This window comes from Pongo pygmaeus, chromosome 16 (assembly GCF_028885625.2).
Source record: "Pongo pygmaeus isolate AG05252 chromosome 16, NHGRI_mPonPyg2-v2.0_pri, whole genome shotgun sequence".
NCBI lineage: Eukaryota > Metazoa > Chordata > Mammalia > Primates > Hominidae > Pongo > Pongo pygmaeus.
This window is the reverse complement of record NC_072389.2, coordinates 35,543,939-35,566,004: the sequence shown is the minus strand read 5'-3', so window position 1 is coordinate 35,566,004 and position 22,066 is coordinate 35,543,939. Positions and strand designations below refer to the sequence as shown.

At 43.4% G+C, this 22,066-nt stretch overlaps 1 protein-coding gene across 5 annotated transcripts in view; it reads left to right on the top strand.

Moving 5' to 3' along the window:
- Positions 1-22,066, top strand: part of OTUD7A (OTU deubiquitinase 7A) — a 402,045-nt gene that overhangs the window by 290,531 nt on the left and 89,448 nt on the right. For all 5 annotated transcript variants that reach the window (XM_054450328.2, XM_054450331.2, XM_054450329.2 and 2 more), the window contains one exon: positions 18,213-18,392. In XM_054450328.2, the coding sequence (XP_054306303.2) occupies positions 18,213-18,392 (180 nt within the window). The remainder of the gene's footprint in view (positions 1-18,212; positions 18,393-22,066) is intronic.

The following is a 22,066-nucleotide window of genomic DNA, read 5'->3' as shown; positions in this document are numbered from 1 at the left end:
TAGCCTCCCAGAGTGCTGGGATTACAGGCTTGAGCCACCATGCCCAGCCAAGATTTACATTTTCAAAAGGCCACCCTGGCCGTCCTGTGGAGAACAGGTGACAGGGCACACCGGGATGGAACTAAGGAGAGGAACCAGGAGCCTTTGGCAATAATCCAAGGAAGAGATGCAGCCAACCTAGGGTGGCAGTGGTAAAGATTTTGATTATGATTAGATCAAGAATGCATATTTTAAGGTGAAGCTGCAAGGACTTGCTGATGTCGGGTGTGAGGGTAAGAACAGAGTCAAGCATGATGCATGGATCTTTGGCTTAGGCTGTGTTAGGCTTGGGATGCTCTTAGATAGCCGAGTGGAGGTGTTGAGTCAGGAGTTGGATGTGCGAGTCAAGAGTTAGCCTGAGGACAAAACTCCAGGAGTCATCAGTATTTAGATGGCACTCACAGCAAGCAGCCCTGGCGGCAGTGCGGGTGGAGAAGAGCAGTGGTCCCGGGGCTGGAGCCCTTCAGCAAGCAGAGGCCAGGAGGAGGAGGAGGACCCAGCGGGGGAGACCCAGCTGAGCAGTAGTGGAGAGGGGCAAGCCAAGGGAATGTGGCATCCCAGATGCCAAGAAGAGCATGGCTAAGGGAGTGGCTAGCTCTGAGTGTTCCTGGGGTTGGCAAAGTGCAGGCCATCAGTGCTAGGGACATGGGTGGTGTAAGGGGAGTGGTGGGAATCAGGGAATGAGGGGAAAATGAGGAGAGTGGGCCAATCGTGTTGTTTTTAACTTTCAGACTCTTCAGACTTACACTGCCCCTTAGAGATGAATCTCAACCATCTCTCCTTAACATTGCCAAAACTGGGACTCAAAGAGGAGGCAGAAGTTGCCCAAAGTCACAAGGCAAGCTCACAGCAGGTGTGTGGCCAGAATCTGGCCCCTGACACTCCCCGCTCTTCTGACTCCCACCCCCGAGTGAACGCATGTGGTACCCACAGCCCTGGGGGGCTGCTGTGCAGAAAACCCTACCTTCAGTCCTTCTAGGACTTGCTATCTAACACACCATAGCCGTGTTGTAAATTGATAGCTATGTGAACTATTCACACTGTATGTATGGAATTTAGACTTTCATTCAAGTTCAGGGTTAATTCATTTAAAGAAATTGACTGTAAAAGCCAAGGCTAAGCCTCCCACCCACCACATCTGCACTGTCTGCAGAGTCTTTATGTTCTGCCTGCATTTCCCTTCTTTGGTCATTCTATCCTGGAGGAAAGAAACCGGATAAATGGATTCACTCCTAGAGTAATAGGAAGGGTTAATAGTAATCGTAACTGGCAGGAGCCTTTCTCCATAGGGTGAACCAGCGTAGCCTCACCTTCAGAATTCCTGCTGAGGGACCATCCTGACCCTACTTGCCTTTCTTCTATTTTAATGTATACATTTATATTCACATGCATATGTCATTTTGCATGAATGGTATCATATATATCATTTGTTTCTAGAGAAAGTCTTCTTTGTTGCTTGGCTCATCCCAATCCCTCCTTCCTCTCTCTATTCATGTCATTACAACTCCCGGAAACCCATGTGAGCAAGCTAGTATGTGTTCTTCCATATTTTTCTCCAAGCTCAAATAGTGGTCTGTAGACACCTATGTACATATACATCTTTATGTATACACATATATGTATACACATATGAATACAGCCAGGGCTCTTTCTGGAGCACATAAGAATCTGGAGGTTGCAAGTGAGAAGGATTTTCAGATCACCACTTAGAGGCTTGTGCCCCAGCTGGAAGGGTGGAGGAATGAAAGGCAGGGAAGCCACAGATAGAAACACGTGACTCAAAGGTCAAGCCCAACCCCGGGGATGCCGGTGGGGACGCGCTGTGCTGTCACAGCCTACCGCCCCAGAGCACCGAAGTAGCTCACCCGCAGGTGCTCTCCTGGGCGCAGTGTGACTCATAGGCAGAGCCACTGTCACCATCTGGGCTGCTGAGGATGGGATTCCCCGGAGCTGGGCCAGAAGCTGTCTGTTTCTGCTCGCAGCTAACCTCGGCGTTCGAAGACTTCTCCTGCTGCCTTCCAAGCCTCGCATGAATGTTTCTCATTTGAGAACCTGGAGCTCGTCTGGAAAGCAGTTCTGGGAAGTGCCATTCCAGGCCGTTCCCAAATTACGCAGAGGAGAATGAAGGGAGGGGAGAGGTTGAGCACAGGCTTTCCAGCACCATCCACCCCTTTTGTCAAATCCTCACCCATCCATATCCTTTGGCCCATATCTAACCAGCAAGCAATAGCAATAACATCGTGCCCTGCTAATTTTACTCTTCTTCATTCCACTGGAAATGTGCATGCATCTCACCAACAAGGGGAGGCACAACGTCCTCTAAGTCACCAAACCCATCTTGAGTTTTGTTCATTTGCCATCTAGCTCACTCACAACCCATTTGTGATAAACTATACCTTAAAGACTGAATTAAGAGTTCAATTTCTCCTCATCAATAGGTCTTATGGCATATGACAAGGAAGCGAGAGGACACACAGGATTTCTATACTCCACTAGATAAATCACCAAACCAGAGGGAAATAGGCAGGCCATCATGATCTTGAACACTGCACCTTGGCAGACTCCAGCTTACGTGTCTGTGACCTTTTTCCACTGCACCTATTGGGCACCCCTTGTCTGCAGCAAGCACCCAGACTTTCATATCCAAAGAGCTCAGCATTAGTTGCTGCTGGTGACGTGTTCCTATGTACTTTCTTCAGATTTCTACTGGCAACAATCTTGCAATTCTTTGGATGTGTATGGTATATCCTCCCAGGCTGTCTTCCTAGTTATGAATCTGATTCCAAAACAAGCTGGGTTTTAAGGTGACACAGGCATCCCCCTGTAACTTGTCTGCTCAGGTGAGGTTATTAGCAGGTCTTCAGACAAGGAGAAGCTTCTCTCAGTCAAGTGAGCAGAGGCTGCTTTGTTGAGCCCAGGGCGGGTCAGTTGATGTTGATGTTGCATTTCAAGGCCCTCTGGTTTGTCAAAAACCACTTAAGTGTTCTCAGGATCCCATCCAGCTCCAAAGCCCCAGTCTTGTGATCACTGCCATACCATGTTCTTAGGAGGTCTAGCAAGGCTTTCAATTAAACTTGTGTAATTCATCAGTGTGCAGTGTCAGAAAGGTCTGGCTCTTTGGGTCAATGCCTCCATGGCTATAAGAGCCAAGAGGTTCCTTAAAGGAACTGGGAGCTGTGACTCCACATCTATACCTGGAGCTGAGGATTAAAGCTTGCCTTGTGTTCCTGTTGCTCTCTAGATCAGTCATGAAGGGTCAGCTCACCCTGCTGTCTTTGTGCTCTTTCTTTTCATCAGAGTTGTCCATCTATACCAGCTGTTGATTTGCCTGCACTGACAGAGACCTCATCTCATCTCTGTGCTCTGTTTTCGTGGAACCATTTCCAGTATGAAATTCTGTATTCGTCAACATTTGCTTAAGGAGACAGAAGCTGTTCTAGGTATTCCAAGTAGGAAGGGGAACTAGAGGTTTACACAGCCAGTGCAACTGCATGAAATCAGAGAAGCGTTGCTAACCACGGGAGGTTCAGCAGGGTTCCCTGGAGGTCATGGACACCTCATGAGTTCCAGGGAGCATCACACAGTCCATTTTCACATTGCTGATAAAGACATATCTGAGACTGGGTAATTTATAAAGAAAAATAAGTTTAATGGATTCACAGTTCCACATGGCTGGGGAGGCCTCACAATCATGGTGGAAGGCAAAAGGTACGTCTTACATGGCAGCAGGCAAGAGAGAGAATGAGAACCAAGCAGAAGGGGCTGCCCCTGATAAAACCACCAAATCTCATGAGACTTACTCACTACCATGAGAACAGTATGGGGGAAACCACCCCCGTGATTCAATTATCTCCCACTGGCTCCTTCCTACAATGTATGGGAATTATGGGAGCTACAATTCAAGATGAGATTTGGGTGGGGACACAGCCAAACCATATCAGCATCTCCGCCACTACCCTTCTCAGTGGCCTGGATTTACAAAGCAGGTGCTTCACAGGAGCTTCCCTGGCAGCTGCAGCAAATCTCATGTCTGTCTCTGCCATGCATCTGTGCAACTGCATCCATAGAAAAGTGGCCTGGTTTCATCTTCCACCTTGCATGAATGCCTCTTGCTAGAGACTATCACTAGACTACACCAGAAATAGAGTTCTGGGAAAAGTCCTGCAAGCTTCTTTCCTGCAGTGCTGCAGGGATAGAGAAAGGCAGTGGTGGTGCAGAACTGACACTGACCTTGGACAGTAAGGCACAACGTGGACCAGGCAAGGACGCTGTTGCTTTATTTTGCCAAACTGGGTTGCATTGAACACACTTTTCAGCATACTGCTTTTCTCACTCAACAATCCTTCATTGAAATCCCTCAAATCATATGTACATGCAACTTCTTTCTTTTTAATGCTGAGTAATACTCCAGATGTGGCTTTCGGTAATTCAGCCAGCCAGGTAGATCATGAACACTTCTTTTCCCTCCCTTCTCCCTCCAGTTGGTCACCAAGCACTGCAGATTCTGCCCTCATTACCTCTCAAACCCTCCACTTCTTCATCCTCATCATCCCTCATTGACATTGCTATGGTATTGATATGGTTTTGCTATGTTCCCACCCAAATCTCACCTTGAATTGTAATAATTCCCATGGGTCAAGGGCAGGGCCAGGTGGAGATAATTGAATCATGAGGGCAGTTTTCCCCAACTGTTCTTGTGGTAGTGAATAAGTCTCATGAGATCTGATGGTTATATAAATGAGAGTTCCCCTACATGAGCTCTCTTGCCTGCTGCCATGTAAGACTTGACTTTGCTCCTCATTCACCCTCCACCATGATTGCGAGGCCTCCCCAGCCATGTGTAACTGTGAGCCAATTAAATCTGTTTCCTTTACAAATTACCCAGTCTCTGGTAAGTCTTTATTAGCAGCATGAGAACAGACTAATAGAGTAAATTGATAGTGGTAGAATGGGGTGCTGCTTTAAAGATACCTGAGAATGTGGAAGCAACTTTGGAACTGGGTAACAGGCAGAGGTTAGAACAGTTTGGAGGGCTTAGAAGAAGACAGGAAAATATGGGAAAGTTTGGAACTTCCTAGAGACTTGCTAAGTGGCTTTGACCAAAATGCTGATAATTATATGGACAATAAAGTTCAGGCTGAGGTGGTCTCAGATAGAGATGAAGAACTTGTTGGGAACTGGAGCAAAGGTGACTCTTGCTATGTTTTAGCAGAGACTGGTAGCTTTCTGCCCCTGCACTAGAGATTGGAACTTTGAACTTGAGAGAGATGATTTAGGGCATCTGGCAGAACAAATTTCTGAGTAGCAAAGCATTCAAGAGGTAACTTGGGTGCTCTTAAAAGCATTTTGTTTTGTGTATTCACAAAGATATGGTTTAGAATAGGAGCTTATGTTGAAAAGGGAAGCAGAGCATAAAAGTTTGGAAAATTTGCGGTCTGATAATGCAGTAGAAAAGAAAAACCCATTATCTGGGGAGAAATTCAAGCCAGCTGCAGAAATTTGCATAAGTAACGAGGCATCACATTTTAATCGCCAAGACAATGGGGAAAATGTCTCCAGGCATGTCAGCACATGTCTTCACAGCAGCCCCTCCCATCACAGGAGGCCTGGAGGCCTAAGAGGAAAAAATGGTTTCATGGGCCAGACCCAGGGCCTTGTTGCTTTGTGCAGTCTCAAATCCCAGCCATGGCTAAAAAGGGCCAATGTAGAGCTCAGGCCACTGCTTCAGAGGGTGCAAGTCCCAAGCCTTGGCAGCTTCCACATGGTATTAAGCCTGCAGGTGCACAGAAGTCAAGAAGTGAGGTTTGGGAACCTCCACCTAGATTTCAGAGGATGTATGGAAATGCATGGGTGTCCATGCAAAAGTTTACTGCAGGGGCAGAGCCCTCATGGAGAACCTCTGCTAGTGCAGTGCAGAAAGGAAATGTGGGATGGGAGCCCCCACACAGAGTCCCTACTGGGGCACTGCCCAGTGGAGCTATGAGAAGAGGGCCACCATCCTCCAGACCCCAAAATGATAGATCCACCAACAGCTTGCACTGTGCACCTGGAAAAGCTGTAGGCACTCAATGCTAGCCTGTGAAAGCAACTAGGAGGAGGGCTGTACCCTGCAAAGCCACAGGATGGAGCTGCCCAAGACCATGGGAACCCACCTCTTGCATCAGCATAACCTGGATGTGAGACATGGAGTCAAAGGAGATCATTTTGGAGCTTTAAGATTTGACTGCCCTGCTGGATTTTGAACTTGCATGGAGCCTGTAGCCCCTTCCTTTTGGCCAAGTGTTTACCCATTGCATGTACCCCCATTGTATCTAGGAAGTAACCAATTTGCTGTTGATTTTACAGGCTCGTAGGTGGAAGGGACTTGCCTTGGCTCGAGACTTTGGACTGTGGAGTTTTGAGTTAATGCTAAAATGAGTTAAGACTATGGGGGACTGTTGGGAAGGGATGATAATTTTTGAAATGTGAGGACATGAAATTTGGGAGGGGCCAGGGGTGGAATGATATGGTTTGGCTGTGTCCTCACCCAAATCTCACCTTGAATTGTAATAATCCCCACGTCTCAAGGGCAGGGTCAGGTAGAGATAGTTGAATCATGGGGACAGCTTCCCCCATACTGTTCTCATGGTAGTAACTAAGTCTCACAAGATCTGATGGTTATATAAATGTGAGTTCTCCTGCACAAGCTCTTGCCTGCCACCATGTAAGACATGACTTTACTCCTCATTCACCTTCCACCATGATTGTCAGGCCTCCCCAGCCATATGTAACTGTGAGTCAATTAAACCTCTTTCCTTTGTAAATTAGACAGCCTTTGGTATGTCTTTACTAGCAGCATGAGAACAGACTAATACAGGTGTCCTCCTAAAGTTCATTTTGCCCCAGTATTGTGCAAATGCAAATGCAGTCTCTGCTGTGCGACCAGAGTAATTTTTCTTAAATGCAAATACTTTATTTTCTAAATTAAAAATCTCAAGTTTCACCCCTATTGAAAATGCCTCAGGGACTCATCTTTGCCTTTGAGGTCAAATCTAAACCCCACTGTACAATTCCTGCAGGGCATCTCTCTCCTGGCATCTCATCCTCCCTGCCGTCCTGCTACCATCATCCTAATCAGACCTCTCCTCCTGCTGCCCTGCACTTCACCACACTTAATGACCTCAGTACCTTGAATGTACTGGCCCATTCTACTTTCAGGTTTATCCAAACGCAACTTTCTGTCCAGTAACACCCCTCTCCCTGCTCACCTTCCTGGATTCTTTGCCAAGACAACTTTTACTCTTCTTTTTGATCTCAGACTAAAATGACACTTCCCCCAGGGAGCCCCTTGGATCCCAAATTATGGTGGTTCTTTCCTAGATATCCTGGTGGAATCTCTACTTCTACATAGCAAATAGTTCTCACTGCCGTTGTTTGTTCTCTGTATTTTTCCCTACATTATTTAGGAATGTGTTGGGCTCCAAGTAATGGAAAACACAAAACAGTAGATTGTGTGGTACAGATACGCACACGTGCACTCACACACATACTATATATAGTGTGTATGAGTGCACATATATACTATATATAGAGAGAGTATATATGTATTGAAACTGTGGATTAGGGGGGCTATTGTATGTGTGTGCATGTGTATACATGTGCATATATACATATATACATACACACATGCACATACATACAATAGCCCCCCTTATCCACGGTTTCACTTTTAAAGGTTTCAGTTTTACCTGTGGTCAATCACAATCTGAAAATACTAAAGGGAAAATTCCAGAAATCATAAGTTTTAAATTGTGCACCATTCTGAGTAGCATGATGAAATCTCACTCTGATGTGAATCATCCCTTTGTCCAGTGGGTCCAGGCTGAACATGTCACCCACCCATTCATCACTAAGTGGCCATCTCAGTTATCGGATCAGCTATCCTGGCCTCACAGTGCCTGTGTTCAAGTAACCCTTCTTTTACTTGATAGTGGCCCCAAAGTACAAGAACAGTGATACTGGCAATTTGGATAAGACAAAGAGAAGCCATAATGTGCTTCCTTTAAGTGAAAAGGTGAAAGTTCCTGACTTAAAGAAAAAAATATTTTTCATTACAGTATTTGTTACAATATACTGCACCTGCACTGTGGGCCTGCTGCTTTTTCTGCCCAATCCCCTGACAAACTTCCTGCCTCATGTTTTTTCCTCAGATTTTTCCAGGACCTGACCTTCTTCAGATATAAACCTCTTGTATGTGATATGAGTTGCAAACATTTTCCCAAATTGACAACTGTCTTTTAACATTTTGTGCGTATTTGATTCTCTTTGGGGCTTTTTCATTGTTAACGAAAAGAGTCAAACTCTGTAAAATATTTGGAGAGACATTTGGAGCCAAATATGAGTGACCATGGCCCATGACACAGGCCTCAGGGGATCCTAATAACATGTGCCCAAGGTGGTTGGGGCACAGCTTGGTTTTATACATTTTAGGGAGACATGAGACATCAGTCAAATATATTTAAGATGTACACTGGGGCCAGGCACAGTGGCCCACGGCTGTAATCCCAGTGCTTTGGGAGGCCAAGGCACCAGATCACCTGAGGTCAGGAGTTTGAGACCAGCCTGACCAACATGGGGAAACCCCGCCTCTACTAAAAATACAAAAATTAGCTGGGCATAGTGGCAGGCGCCTGTAGTCCCAGCTACTTGGGAGGCTGAGGCAGAAGAATTGCTTGAATCCGGTAGATGGAGGTTGCAGTGAGCCGAAATTGCACCACTGCACTCCAGCCTGGGTGACAAAGTGAGACCCTGTCTCAAAAAAAAAAAAAGGACATTGGTTTGGTCTGGAAAGATGAAACAGTGCAAAGTGAGGGCTTCCAGATTATAGGTAGATTTAAAATTTTTCTAATTGGCAGTTGGTTGAAAGAGTTATTAATAGAAAGGAATGTCTGGGTTGTGATAAAGAGGTTGTTGAGACCAAAGTTTTATTATGCAGATGAAGCCTTCAGGTAGCAGGCTTCAGAGAGAATAGATTTTAAATGTTTCTTATCAGACTTAAGTCCAATTAGATGTTAAATGCTGATGTTAAATGTGGATGTTAAATGCTAGTCAGCTTTTAAATGCTGGATATTAAATGTGGATGTTTAAATGTTAAATGCTGGGTGTTAAATGCTGGCCGGCTTTTCCTGCATTCCAAAAAAGAGGAGGGCATAATGAGGCCTGTCTGACCCCTACTTCCCACCTTAGCCTGAACCAGTCTTTCAGGTTAAATTTTAGGGTACCCTGGCCGAGAAGGGAGCCTATTTAGATGGTTGTCGGGGGGCCTTCGAATTTTATTTTTGGTTTACACTATTATGTTCCATTGTTGAGTCTGATCACAGACCAGTCATTGAGGCAGTAGAGTTCATGCCAGTGTCTCAGAGTGCTCCTTCCTCCTCTTTGTACTTACTTTGCAGAGTTTCTCTGGTTATTCTTGCTAATTTTTTTATGTGAATTTAAAATCAGCTTGTCTGATTCCAAGGAAGGAAAACAAAACCTGCTTCTGTGTTTTTTTTCTTTTTTTTACTGGAATCAAATCAAATGTATAAGTTAGAGGAATAAATTACAACATTAAGTCTCCTAAACTAGGAACATAGTATTGTTGATGGAAAAACCAAATTCTTTAAAATTTTTTTTTTTTTGAGACGGAGTCTCGCTCTGTTGCCCTTCTGAGCCGGTATGAATGACCATGACCCAGGGAACAGTCTTAAGAGGTCCTGAGAACAAGCGCCCAAGGTGATCAGGTTACAGTTTTGTTTTATACATTTTAGGGAGACAGAAGTTACAAGCAAAGACATGGATCAATACAAGTAAGGTATACATTGGTTCAGCTTTAAAAGGTGGGACATCTCAAAGATGCTTAGAAAGACGGGGAATGGGGATGGTCACAGGTCATAGGTGGATTCAGAGAGATTTTCCTATTGGCAATTGGTTGAAAGAGTTCAGCTTTGCCTAAAGATTTGAAGTCAGTAGAAAGAAATGCTTGAGTTAAGATAAGGGGATTGTGGAAGCCGAGGTTCTTGTTATGTAGAGGAAGCCTCCAGCTAGCAGCCTTCAGAGAGAATACATCGAAAATGTTTCAGACCTTACAATATGTCAGACTCTTAGTTAATCTTTCCTGGATCCAGGAAAGTGCTAGCTATGTTAATGGAGAGTCTCTACAGATGCAAATTTCCCCCACAAAGATAGCTTTGCAGAGCCATTTTAAAATATGTCAAAGAAATATATTTTGGAGTAAAATATATTTGATTTCCTTTAGAGTCTGCTGTCTGTCGTGTGATGCTTACCAGAGTCAGGTTGGAATTTGGTATCTCATTGTCACACTGTGGGCAGCAAGCCACCCAGGCGCCGAGGCAAGAGACAGAGGACGTGAGATGTTCAAGTATAATAAAATATAAAACAAGAATAGTTATACCAGATATAGATCTTAGATGTGATTATATATGAATATCATTAATCATTAGTTTGTAGAAATTACTTTTTATTCCAATATTATAATAATCCTCACTCTATAATCATAGCCAAGGAAAAACCAGGCCATACAGAGATAGGAGCTGAGGGGACATAGTGAGGTGTGACCAGAAGACAAGAGTGCGAGCCTTCTGTTATGCCTGGACAGGGCCACCAGAGGGCTCCTTGTTCTAGCGGTGATGCCAGCGTCTGGGAAGATGCCCATTACCAGGCGGACTGTGGTCTAGCGGTAGCGTAAGTGTCAAGGGAAAACACCCACTAATTAGCAGACCGGGAAAGGGTGTCTCCCTTTCCCCGGGGGAGTTTAGAGAAGACTCTGCTCCTCCACCTCTTGTGGAGGGCCTGACATTAGTCAAGCTCGCCTGCAGTTATCCAGAGGCCTAACCGTCTCCCTGTGATGCTGTGCTTCAGCGGTCACACTCCTAGTCCGCCTTCATGTTCCATCCTGTACACCTGGCTCTGCCTTCTAGATAGCAGTAGAAAATTAGTGAAAGTACTAATAGTCCCTGATATGCAGAAATAATGGCGTAAGCTGTCTTTCTCTCTGTCTCCTCTCCCTCTCTGCCTCAGCTGCCAGGCAGGGAAGGGCCCCCTGTCCAGTGGACACGTGACCCACATGACCTTACCTATCATTGGAGATGACTCACACTCTCTACCCTGCCCTTTTTGCCTTGTAGCCAATAAATAACAGCACAGCCAAACATTCGGGGCCACTATTGGTCTCCACGCATTGGTGGTAGTGGTCCCCCCGGGCCCAGCTGCCGTTTCTTTCATCTCTTTGTCTTGTGTCTTTATTTCTACACTCTCTCATCGCCGCACACAGGGAGAGACCCACCGACCCTGTGGGGCTGGTCCCTACACCGCACAGTCTGTTTGGTGATCTCTATTTTAATGTTAATGCTGGTCTGTTGTGTCTAAACTCCAAAAGAAATGTGGTATTACAAGGTGTGTCTGACCTCCCTTCCAGCCGTGTCCAGGAATTCAGTTTTTCAGGTATCTCTGAGGTCCTCTTGGCCCAGAGAGGGTTCATTTGGTTAGTTGGTGGGGATTAGGATTTTATTTTCAGTTTACGGTATGCACAGTTTAACTTTTATGCCCTTCAGGAATATTATAAGTTTTCCACATTTATGTTGTTGTTGACAAAAAGATTCAAGCTCTATAGGACATTTGAAGATATTTATTCTGAGCCAAATATTAGTGACCAATGGTCCATGACATAGCCCTCAGGAGATCCTGAGCGCATGTGCCAAGGTGGTCAGGGCACAGTGGGGTTTTATACACTTTAGGGAGACATGAGACATCAATCAATATGTGTAAGACGTACATTTGTTTGGTCTGGGAAGGTGGGACAACTTGAAGTGGGGGCTTCCAGGTCATAGGTAGATAAGAGACAAAAGTTTGCATTCTTTTGGGTCTTTGATCAGCCTTTCACTGAATACACAATTTACATGTGAGAGGCAGGTAGAGGAATAATCACTTATGCCTTAGTCTGACTCAGTAAATCTGAATTTTTACATAAACAGTAGGGCAGAGGGAGCAACCAGATATGCATTTGTCTCAGGTGAGCAGAGAGATGACTTAGAGTTCTGTCTGTCCTTTGTCCCACACCTGTGGAGATAAGCTATCAATTTACATTGCCAGGGTAAAATGCCACAGAACTGTTTTAGGGCTCTGAGGCCCTAAAGGAAGATCTTGAGGCCCATAAGGAATTTCCTTGGGAGCAAATTGTGAGGGAGGTATGTAGTGTTTTTTATCTTTTTAGCTATCTTATTTAGGAATAAAATGGGAGGCAGGTTTGCCTGACACCCTTTGGCTTAGTGATTTTGGGGTCTTGAGATTTATTTTCTTTTCACATTGTGTACATTTCTTTTAAATATATCCCTCAGTACTTTATCATTTTAGTTGCAGTTGTGCATGGAATATTCTTCCCTTATGTCTTCTAACATCTTTTTCTTCACAGATTAAGGCTATTTATTTATGTGTGTTCATTTTACATCCAGTGTATTCAGCACTGATGCTCTTCACGGACTATGTCCAGCTCTCTGACTCCTGCTTGTGGGCACATGGGAGGATGTAGTTCCTGGGCCCCGTGTTTGGATGGGAGCCTGTGGCTAGTTCTTGCCATGGATTGTAACAGAAGTGAGATATCACCTCTGGGCCAGAGTATTTGATTGTTGATGGGAGATGCTCCTGGCTTTTTATCCTTCTTCCACAGTCATAGGCATATAGTGGCTGCTCTATAAGCCTGAATCCTGGAATGACAAGCTATGTCACAGAGCTCAGTCAACCTATGGTGGATGTGTGGAACAAGCAAAAAGTAAACCTGTGTTGTTACGACCTCTAGGATTTGGAGGCTGTTTGTTACCATGTTATAGTCACTCCTGCTGTTTAGGGTACGCTCTAGGTAATTGTGGTGTCAGTGTGGTGTGTTTCATGGTAGTTTCCGCTTTATAAAGTTTCCGCCTTTTAATTTCCTATGCAGATATTCATACCTGTTATATCTTCTGTTTTCATATGTACTTTGGATTTGTTTTAATCAGGTATGCAGATATGGAAATGATTGTTATAAAGGAAGAAGTTTGTTACTCAATTCCCCGGAAGCAGGGTGCACAACATACCACACAGGGCTACATGGGGAAGCCCTGTGTCTGTATTTCTGTTTTATGTTGGCTACTTGACTTATTTTTCATTTTTATCATTCTTACTGTGCTATCTGTAGTCTGTTTTCTCCTTTCTCCCTTATAATTTAACTTCATTTCTAAAACAATTTGACTCCTTTTTCCCCCTGAGTTTAATCAGTTTCTGTTTCACAGTCAGGAGGCAGAGGGAGCAGGAGGAAAACCAGAGCAAGAGCCTTTATTGCAGTTTCCATGGGAAGGATTGGGCAGGGCACAGCAAGCAAGCTAAGCTGGTTGAGGGTTGGCTAGTCTGAATAATTCCAGCAGGCCCAAGGTGAAGGGGCTGTCCTGAGTTATCTGGTACCTGGCCCTGGGCTGATTAGAGGAGGGGAATATTGGCCTGCAGTGTAGGAAAGGCTGTGGTTGAGGGGTCTGGGCTTTGGATTAATGGATTTATATATGAAAGGCAGGCTTGCAGAAAAGTAGTTTGTCATCTCTAGAAATTTGCTAGCCCAAGGAGATGCAGCCTCTCCCAGGTCACAAAGTCCCCAAGATGTCAAAGCGTCATAAAATACAAAGAATAAAAAATATGATTAATACACTTCATTGCCAATTGAACACTTTTGCCTTATAAAGTGGTTTTCCTCATCTTACTTAATGCTTTTTGGCCTGAATTCTACCTTGTTTGATACAAGATCATAATCTCAGTTTTGTTGTTACTGTTGTTTTGTCTTTGTCTTGTATACCTGATAAACTATTATCTGTCTGTTTTAGTTGTGACCTTTCTAAATCACTTTGCTCTAGGTGTGTCTCTTATATACAGCAAATGATTCATCTTTCTTTTTAGAGATAATGTAAAAATCCTTTTCTTTAAATAGTTGCGTTAAGCCTACTTAAATTTATTGCTCTCACAGATACGGTTGGTTTTAGTTCTGTCATAGTTTCTATTTTTCTGTGTAAATATTTTAAATGTCTTTCACTATGTTATCTTACCTTTTTATTTTAGAATATTTTTTCTGATATTTTAAAAAATTATGTTAATGGTTACTTTTTTAACCACTAGTATAACTATATAATTATGTTTGTAACTAGTGGTTACATAAGTTTGCCTTTATGTAATATCCTATATCCCTTTTTCTTTAGACAATATCAGTTTATTCCCTGTATGCCTCAATAAAACAAGCTTCTATCTTCTTCCTTCATTCTCCCCTCTCTCTTCTACCATCTAATTTAACCAATAGTATATCTTTTGTCTGTTCTTATTGTTTGCCCTTCTACTATTAAATATGCTTACATATACATATTTGACCTGTCAACTGTAGTGTTGTTTTGTTTTTGTTGTTGTTGTTATTTCTGAGACGGAGTCTCGCTCTGTCGCCCAGGCTGGCATGCAGTGGTGCAATCTCAGCTCACTGCAACCTCCACCTCCCACGTTCAAGCAATTCTTGTACCTCAGCCTTCTGAGCAGCTGGGACTACAGGCGTGTCCCACCATGCCCAGGTAATTTTTGTATTTTTGTTAGAGACAGTGTTTCGCCGTGTTGGCCAGGCTAGTCTCAAACTCCTAACCTCAAGTGATCTGCCTCCTTTGGCCTCCCAAAGTACTGAGATTACAGGTGTGAAACACTGCACCTGGCCTGACCTGTCAACTGCAAACATTATCTTTGCAGTCTCATGTATAACAGCTGAGGCATTGCAAATTTATTCTGCTTTCTAAATTCTACCATTTTTGTTGATTGTGTCATTTTCATTTTGACAGAATATTGATATTCTTCTTCCTCACTTGTATCTCTACCTTTGCTTTTCCTTAGATGTGCAGTTAAATAAACTTACTGCTGCCTGACTGCTCCTTTGCCAAACTCTTATTCATCTCTTGATTGGCTGGAGTTCATCCTCTGTTAGTTTTCTCAAAAAGTGTCCATTTGAGAAATGTTTTCTGAACTATTCGTGTTTAAAATGGTTTGTCTACAGCCTTTATACAGAAAAGAGTAGACTGGATGGGCATAAAAACTTCTTAGCTCATATTGCTTTCTTTCCTTCAGTATCTTGTAGATGTGGCCCTATTGTCTTTTGGCATTGAATGTTGCTGCCAAGAAGTATGTTGCCAACCTGATTTTCTATCTTTTTTGCTTACATATTTAAAAAATTCTCTTTGTCTTTAAAAGAGGATAATTTTAAAATATGTTGGTATTGACTATACTAGAACAGTTTCCTTATATACAGTGTGCCCTTTAAATATGTAAAATCAAATATTTCAAAAAGCTTGCTTTTTTAATTAAAGTCTTTAAATTCTTTTTTTTTTCCTTTCCATTATTTTAGATTTTTTATTTGGGGCTCCAATTATGAGTATGTTGGATTTTTTTTACCTATACTCTGTATCTAACATTTTTCTTTAACCCTGTGTTTCTTTATTTCTGTTTTGTCTACTTTACTTTTCATTTTTATCATTCTTGCTATGCTATCTGTAGTCTGTTTTCTCTTTTCTCCCTTATAATTTAACTTCATCCCTAAAACAGTTTGACTCCTTTTTCCCCTGAGTTTAGTCAGTTTCTGTTTCACCTCCTCCTGTGAGTTCATGTATATCTGAATACATGGTAGTTACCATTATTCTCATTAATTATAGGTTTGTGTTTTATGTTTAACTTCTAGCACTCAGAGCTGTGATACTTTTGTACTAAATTAAAGCAGCTCATCCCTCTCTGAGTGCCAAAATACATATGTTAAGTTTAACTTGAAATCCACTGCCTCTTAAGACAATGAAAAAAATCAAATGATTTAGAAGTTTAAGGCGTAAACATTTTCAGCAGTAAACTGTACTAGAGGTTGTAGTTCTTACCATGAAATCTGTGTCTGCTAGTAATCCAATAACTTGCTTTTTGGTGATAATCAGAAATTGAGGCATCCTGGAAGAAAAACTTCACAGGCAACTTCCTCAGTCTTTGAATTCTTTTGGTTAAGGTCTTCTTCCGTACTGCTATACTGTCTTGCTGCTTGGAGGAACTGTTCCTGGAAGAAGAAACAGAGTAAGCAAATACAGAAAGATAGGACACCAAGAATATATTTTGAAGATCTGCAGGAGAAAATGAATATTTTCAGTTGTATGTATTGCTATCCAAAATAAATTAGAATTCTGAGCATATAGAATTCGATAAGGAGAATAGAAATTGGATAGTCAGCTAATATCTCCCATAGTCAAATATTTGGCTTTAAAACTTAGGATGTAAGTTGTAACTAGAATTAAGCTTATTCTCATAGAGATGGACTTAATCTTCAAAGGAGGGTATAAATTAAGAGAAAAGAAGAGCAAGAAGAAAAATTAGGGGAATCCATGTGTTTTAAGGGCAGGAAGAGGCAAAGGAACCAGTGAAGGGACCATAGAGTATCCCAGGGTGCAGGAGAAGAGGAAGTGTGAAAATATCCATGTTAGAATTAGGCTTCTAGTGCCCTCCCAGGGACTTTATGGCCTCAGTGTGTTTGGGAGATGGCATTAGTAACAGTGGAATGAGAACCTCACGGAGTATAGGTAAGTCCGTGTATTTGAATCTCAGCTCCATCACTTACTAGCTGGCTTTTAACTCTGAGTGCTAGAAGTTAAACATAAAACACAAACCTATAATTAATGAGAATAATGGTAACTACCATGTATTAAGTGCTTTCCATACAGGAAGAACTTTACAAACACTATCTCCTTTTCTCATGTAACCCTCGTAAGAATTCTCATTAGATGGATTGTGTTATCCTAATTGTACAGGAAGGAATGCGAGGCCTTGGATGATGAAATGATATATTCATCATCAGAGAATTAGTTAGAAGGTGGAACCAGGGCTCAAAACCAGGCCCTAGAACCTGTGTTCTTGACTGTTCTTCTGGGTTGCATTCCTTCATCAGGGACATGTAGCCTGTGGCTGCCCCAGTCTTCCAGCCTCAGGTTTCACCATGGGCCTCTGCGCCTTTCCTTCTCATCCTTACTTGATGTGACATCTTTTGGGGTTCCCAGTAACTTAAAATGGAAAAGATGAGAAGGGAGCTTATTTTTATTTGCTCCTTAAAATTAAGGCTAAGTTTTTAATTCTTTGATTTCTTTTTAAAATTTTTTAATTTTTAATTGTATGGATACATAATAGTTGTACATATTGATGGGGCAGATGTGATATTTTGATACCAGCATACAATGTATAATGATCAAATCTGGCTAATTGGGATGTCCATCAACTCAAACATGCATCATTTCTTTGTGTTGGGAACATTCCAAATCTACGTTTCTAGTTATTTTGAAATATACAATAAGTTATTGTTAACTGTAGTTGCCCAGTCGTGCTATAAGATGATGCCTAACTGAATCGGGTGCAGTGTGTGACACTCCTTCCTGCCGTTACAAGCCCACTGACTCTCAGAGTCGGGAATCAGAGTGCCCACGCTGCCTCCAACTCCCCAGTGTAGCTGTGCCTAGTGCTGCGAAGTGCCAGTCCAGCACAGCACCCCGTGTCGGGGTGGGAGCCCTGCTGAGTGCGTACCCACACTGGGCACACCTGCCCAGTCTGGCATCGCACCCAGTGCAGGGCCTGAGCTCAGAAGCCTATCTCCCACCAAAGCTTACTAATAAGAGAATCCTTCCCAAGCTTCTGCTTCTCTCATATTAAGCTTAAAATAAAAAGTAAAACTCTGAGCAAAAGCCCAAAGAAACTTTGAGAATTATTTCAATTCATTTTTCTTTAATTGATGCTTTGTTCCCCTCAGAGAGTAAGCTCTACAACTTGATTTTCAAAGGGGGATGTGATAATCAGGGATGTAGTGTTTAGCAGTGTGTGTGTGTGTGTGTGTGTTTGAACGTAAAGGCTCTGAGACTGTGTATAGTCACATATTTTAGATTGACGTCAATTATGGGTGTGAAATTCTACTTTTAGAGTCATGCAGAGGGCCATTTTTACCCTTTGAAAAATGAGAACTACTGGTAAAAATTCATTAGTTTATGTCCTAATGGGAGACCCTTCTTGTCACGGTTCTTCTCTATGATGAGACCATTATTCATGCATTCATATTGTCACCTCTTGTCATTTCTTGTCCACAGGCAAAAACTGGGACCTGACAGCCGCTCTGAGCGACTATGAGCAGCTCCGCCAGGTGCACACAGCCAATCTGCCGCATGTGTTCAACGAAGGGAGGGGTCCCAAGCAGCCAGAGCGAGAGCCACAGCCCGGGCACAAGGTGGAGCGGCCCTGCCTGCAGAGGCAGGACGACATTGCCCAAGGTACCGCTGAGGGACTGAGCCTGGGCACAGCTGCCCAGGCCGGTGCACCACAGCTTGCAGGCGGGTTGGGTGGTACAAAGAATGGTGGGGTCATCACCTCCCAGATGCAGACAAATTGGCCTTTCAGTGCCTTCTTTCTCACACTATGCTGAAATGTCCTTTGTTGTTTCTGTCCGTGATTCCAAACTCTACCTCAGAAAAGCAGAAAAATGAGTCTCATTTCCTAGGACCCCAAAAGCCCAATAAGTGAGTAAAAGCCAGCATTCCTCATGGTGTCCTGGTTTTTTCAGACCAAACATCTCTAGTTCTTTCACTTATTTCCAAAGTAACATAGTCTCCAAGTCTGTTCAGCGTCACATTTCTTGTCCCATGCGCTCCATCTTCTCTATCCTTTTTCTTCGTTGTGAAAGTAAGATATGCTTATTATAACAAAGGAAACAATACAGAGATATATGAGGAAAACTTAAGAGCATTCTCCTCCACACCTCCCAGATCTCACCAGTGTAATGACAGCTGATAACATTCTGGTGGTCTCCTCCTGCTCCTCTTGCTGTATTGTTCAAAATCAAACACATCAGAGTCAAATGCACAGCACACTGCAAAGTGCTTGTTTCACTGAGCAGGAGATGATGAACTTAATCTCTTAATAGCTACATTTTATTCTATAATGTGTTAATTTTTAGATCACTGCTGTATTCATGGTGATTCTGTTTTTGCTTGAGTTTTTGTCGTTGTTATTATTTGTTAATTGCCACTGAAAGCAATGCTGAAAGAAACATCTTAATACCTCTGATCTTACATACTGGTGCTTTTGTTTCTATAGGTTCGCATTCCCAGAATGGATTTGCTGTGCCAACACATGTGTGTTTCTAGGTTAATAATTTTAGGGCTTCTTTCCTAATATATTTCTACTCACCATGTGTGAAACTGGGTGTTTCCCTTCAATCTTGCCAGCACTGGATATTACAATGTATGGTGTGTTAGGCCATTCTTTCACTGCTGTAAAGAAATACCTAAGGTTGGGTAATTTATCTTAAAAAGAGGATTTCTTGGCTCATGGTTCTGCAGGCTTTACAGGAAGTATGGTGCTGGCATCTGCTCAGCTTCTGAGGAGGTCTCAGGAAGTTTTCAATCATGCAGAAGGCAAAGGGGGAACAGGCACTTCACATGGCCAGGGTAGGAGCAAGAGAGAGTGAGTTGGAAGGCAGAGGTGCTGCATACCTTTAAATGATCAGATCTCATGTGAACTCAGAATGAGAGCTCACTTATCACCAAGGGGTTGGCCCAAGCCATTCATGAGGGATCTGCCCCCATGATCCAAACACCTCCCACTAGGCCTCACCTCCAAGATGGTGGATTACATTTTAATATGAGATTTGGGTGGTGACAAATATCCAAACTATATCAGTCCACTCCTGGGCCCTCCCAAATCTCATGTCCTTCTCATTGCAAATTACAATCATGCCTTCCCAGCAGTCCCCCAAAGTCTTGATTTGTTCCAGCATTAACTCAAAAGTCCAAACTCTCATCTGAGTCAAGGCAAGTCCCTTCCACCTGTGAGCCTATAAAATCAAAAACAAGTTATTCACTCCCAAGATACAATTGGGTAAACATTCCCATTCCAAAAGGGAGACATTGGCCAAAAGAAAGGGGCTTCCATCCCCACACAAGTTCAAAACCCAGCAGGACAATCATTAAATCTTAAAGTTCCAAAATAATCTCCTTTGACTCCATGTCTCACATCCAGGGCACACCAGTGCAAGAGGTGGACTCCCAAGACCTTGGGCAGCTCTGCCCCTGTGGCTTTCCAGAGGTCAGCCCCCCATGGCTGCTCTCTGCTTGCAGCTTTTCCAGGTGCAGGGTGCAAGCCACTGGTAGATCTACCATTCTGGAGTCTGGAAGGTGGTGGCCCCCTTCTCACGGCTTTACTAGGCAGTGCCCCCATGAGGACTCTGTGTGGGGCCTCCAACTTCACATTTCCCCTTGGCACTGCCCTAGTAGAAGTTGTCTGTGAGGGCTATGCCCCTGCTGCAGGCTTCTTCCTGAACACCCAGGCCTTTCTATACATCCTCTGAAATCTAGGCAGAGGTTGCCAAACCTCATTCACTCTTGCATTCTACATGTCTACAGGTTTAACACCATGTGAAAGTCACCAAGGCTTATGGCTTGCACCCTCTGAAGCAGCAGCCTGAACTGTACTGGGAGCTTTTGAGTCAAGGCTGGAGCTGGAGCAGCCAGGATGTAGGGAGCAGTGTCCCAAGGCTACACAAGGTAGCGGGGCCCTGGGCCTGGCCCATGAAACCATTCTTTCCAACTAGGCCTCTAGGCCTTTGATGGGAGGGGCTGCTGTGAAGGTCTCTGAAATGCCTTCAAGGCCTTTTGTCCACTGTCTTAGGTATTAGCACTCACTTAGCTCCCTTTTCGTTATGCAGATATCTCTAGCAAGTAGTTGCTCCTCAGCCTGCTTGAATTCTTCTGAAAAAGCTTTTTCTTTCTTTGCCACATGGCTAGGCTGCAAATTTTTCAAACTTTTACATTCTGCTTCCCTTTTACATTCTGCTTCCCTTAAATATAAGTTCCAACTCATATCTTTGCTCCAGCATCTGAATGCAGACTGTTAGAAGCAGCCATGCCACCTCTTGAATACTTTGCTCCTTATAAATTTCTTCTACCACATACCCTAAATCATAAAGTTCAAACTTCCACAGATCCCTAGGGTATGAACAGAATGCAGCTGAGCTCTTTGCTGAGGCAAAACATGTGACCATTTGCTCCAGTCCCCAGTAATTTCTTCATATCCATCTGAGACCTCCTCAGCCTTGACTCTGTTGTCCATTTCATTATCTGTATTTTGGTCATAACCATTTAACCAGTCCCTGAGAAGTTCCAAACTTTCCCTCACTTGCTGTCTTCTTCTGAATCCTCCAGACTTCCAACCTCTGCCCATTACCCAGTTCCAAAGTTGCGTTCACATTTTCAGGTACCCCCTTGGTACTGATTTTCTTGCCCTTTCTTGCATTGCTGTAAAGAAATATCTGAGGCTGGGTAATTTATAAAGAAAAGAGGTTTACTTGGCTAATGGTTCTGCAGGCTTTATAGGAAGCATGGTGCCGGCATCTGCTCAGCTTCTGGGAAGGCCTCAAGAAGCTTAAAATCATGGCAGGCCTCAGGAACCTTAAAATCCGAAAGAGGCAACAGGCACTTTACATGGCCAGAGCTGGAGCAAGAGAGAGAGAGTGGTGGGTGGGAGGTGCCACACACTTTTAAATGACCAGATTGCATGTGAACTGAGCAAGAGCTCACTTATCACCAAGGGGATAGTCCAAGACATTCATGAGGGATCTGCTTCTAATCCAAACACCTCCCACCAGGCCCCCACTCCAAGATTGGGGATCACATTTCAACTTGAGATTTGGAGACGAAGATCCAAACTACATCAAATGTGTTTATGTTGTTTTTCTACTCTGAAGAGTGGAAAATGGTGTCTTGTCTCGTCTTGTCATTTGCTTCTTAGGCCATTGCATTTCCCCTTTGTAATGTGGCTGTTCGCATACTTTGTCCATTTTTCTATTGATTGGTTTGCCTTTTCTTATCAATTTGTTGCTCTCTTTGTAATAAAGACTAAAACATATATTTCCTCTATATGTATATGTGTTTTTTCCACTGTGTCACTT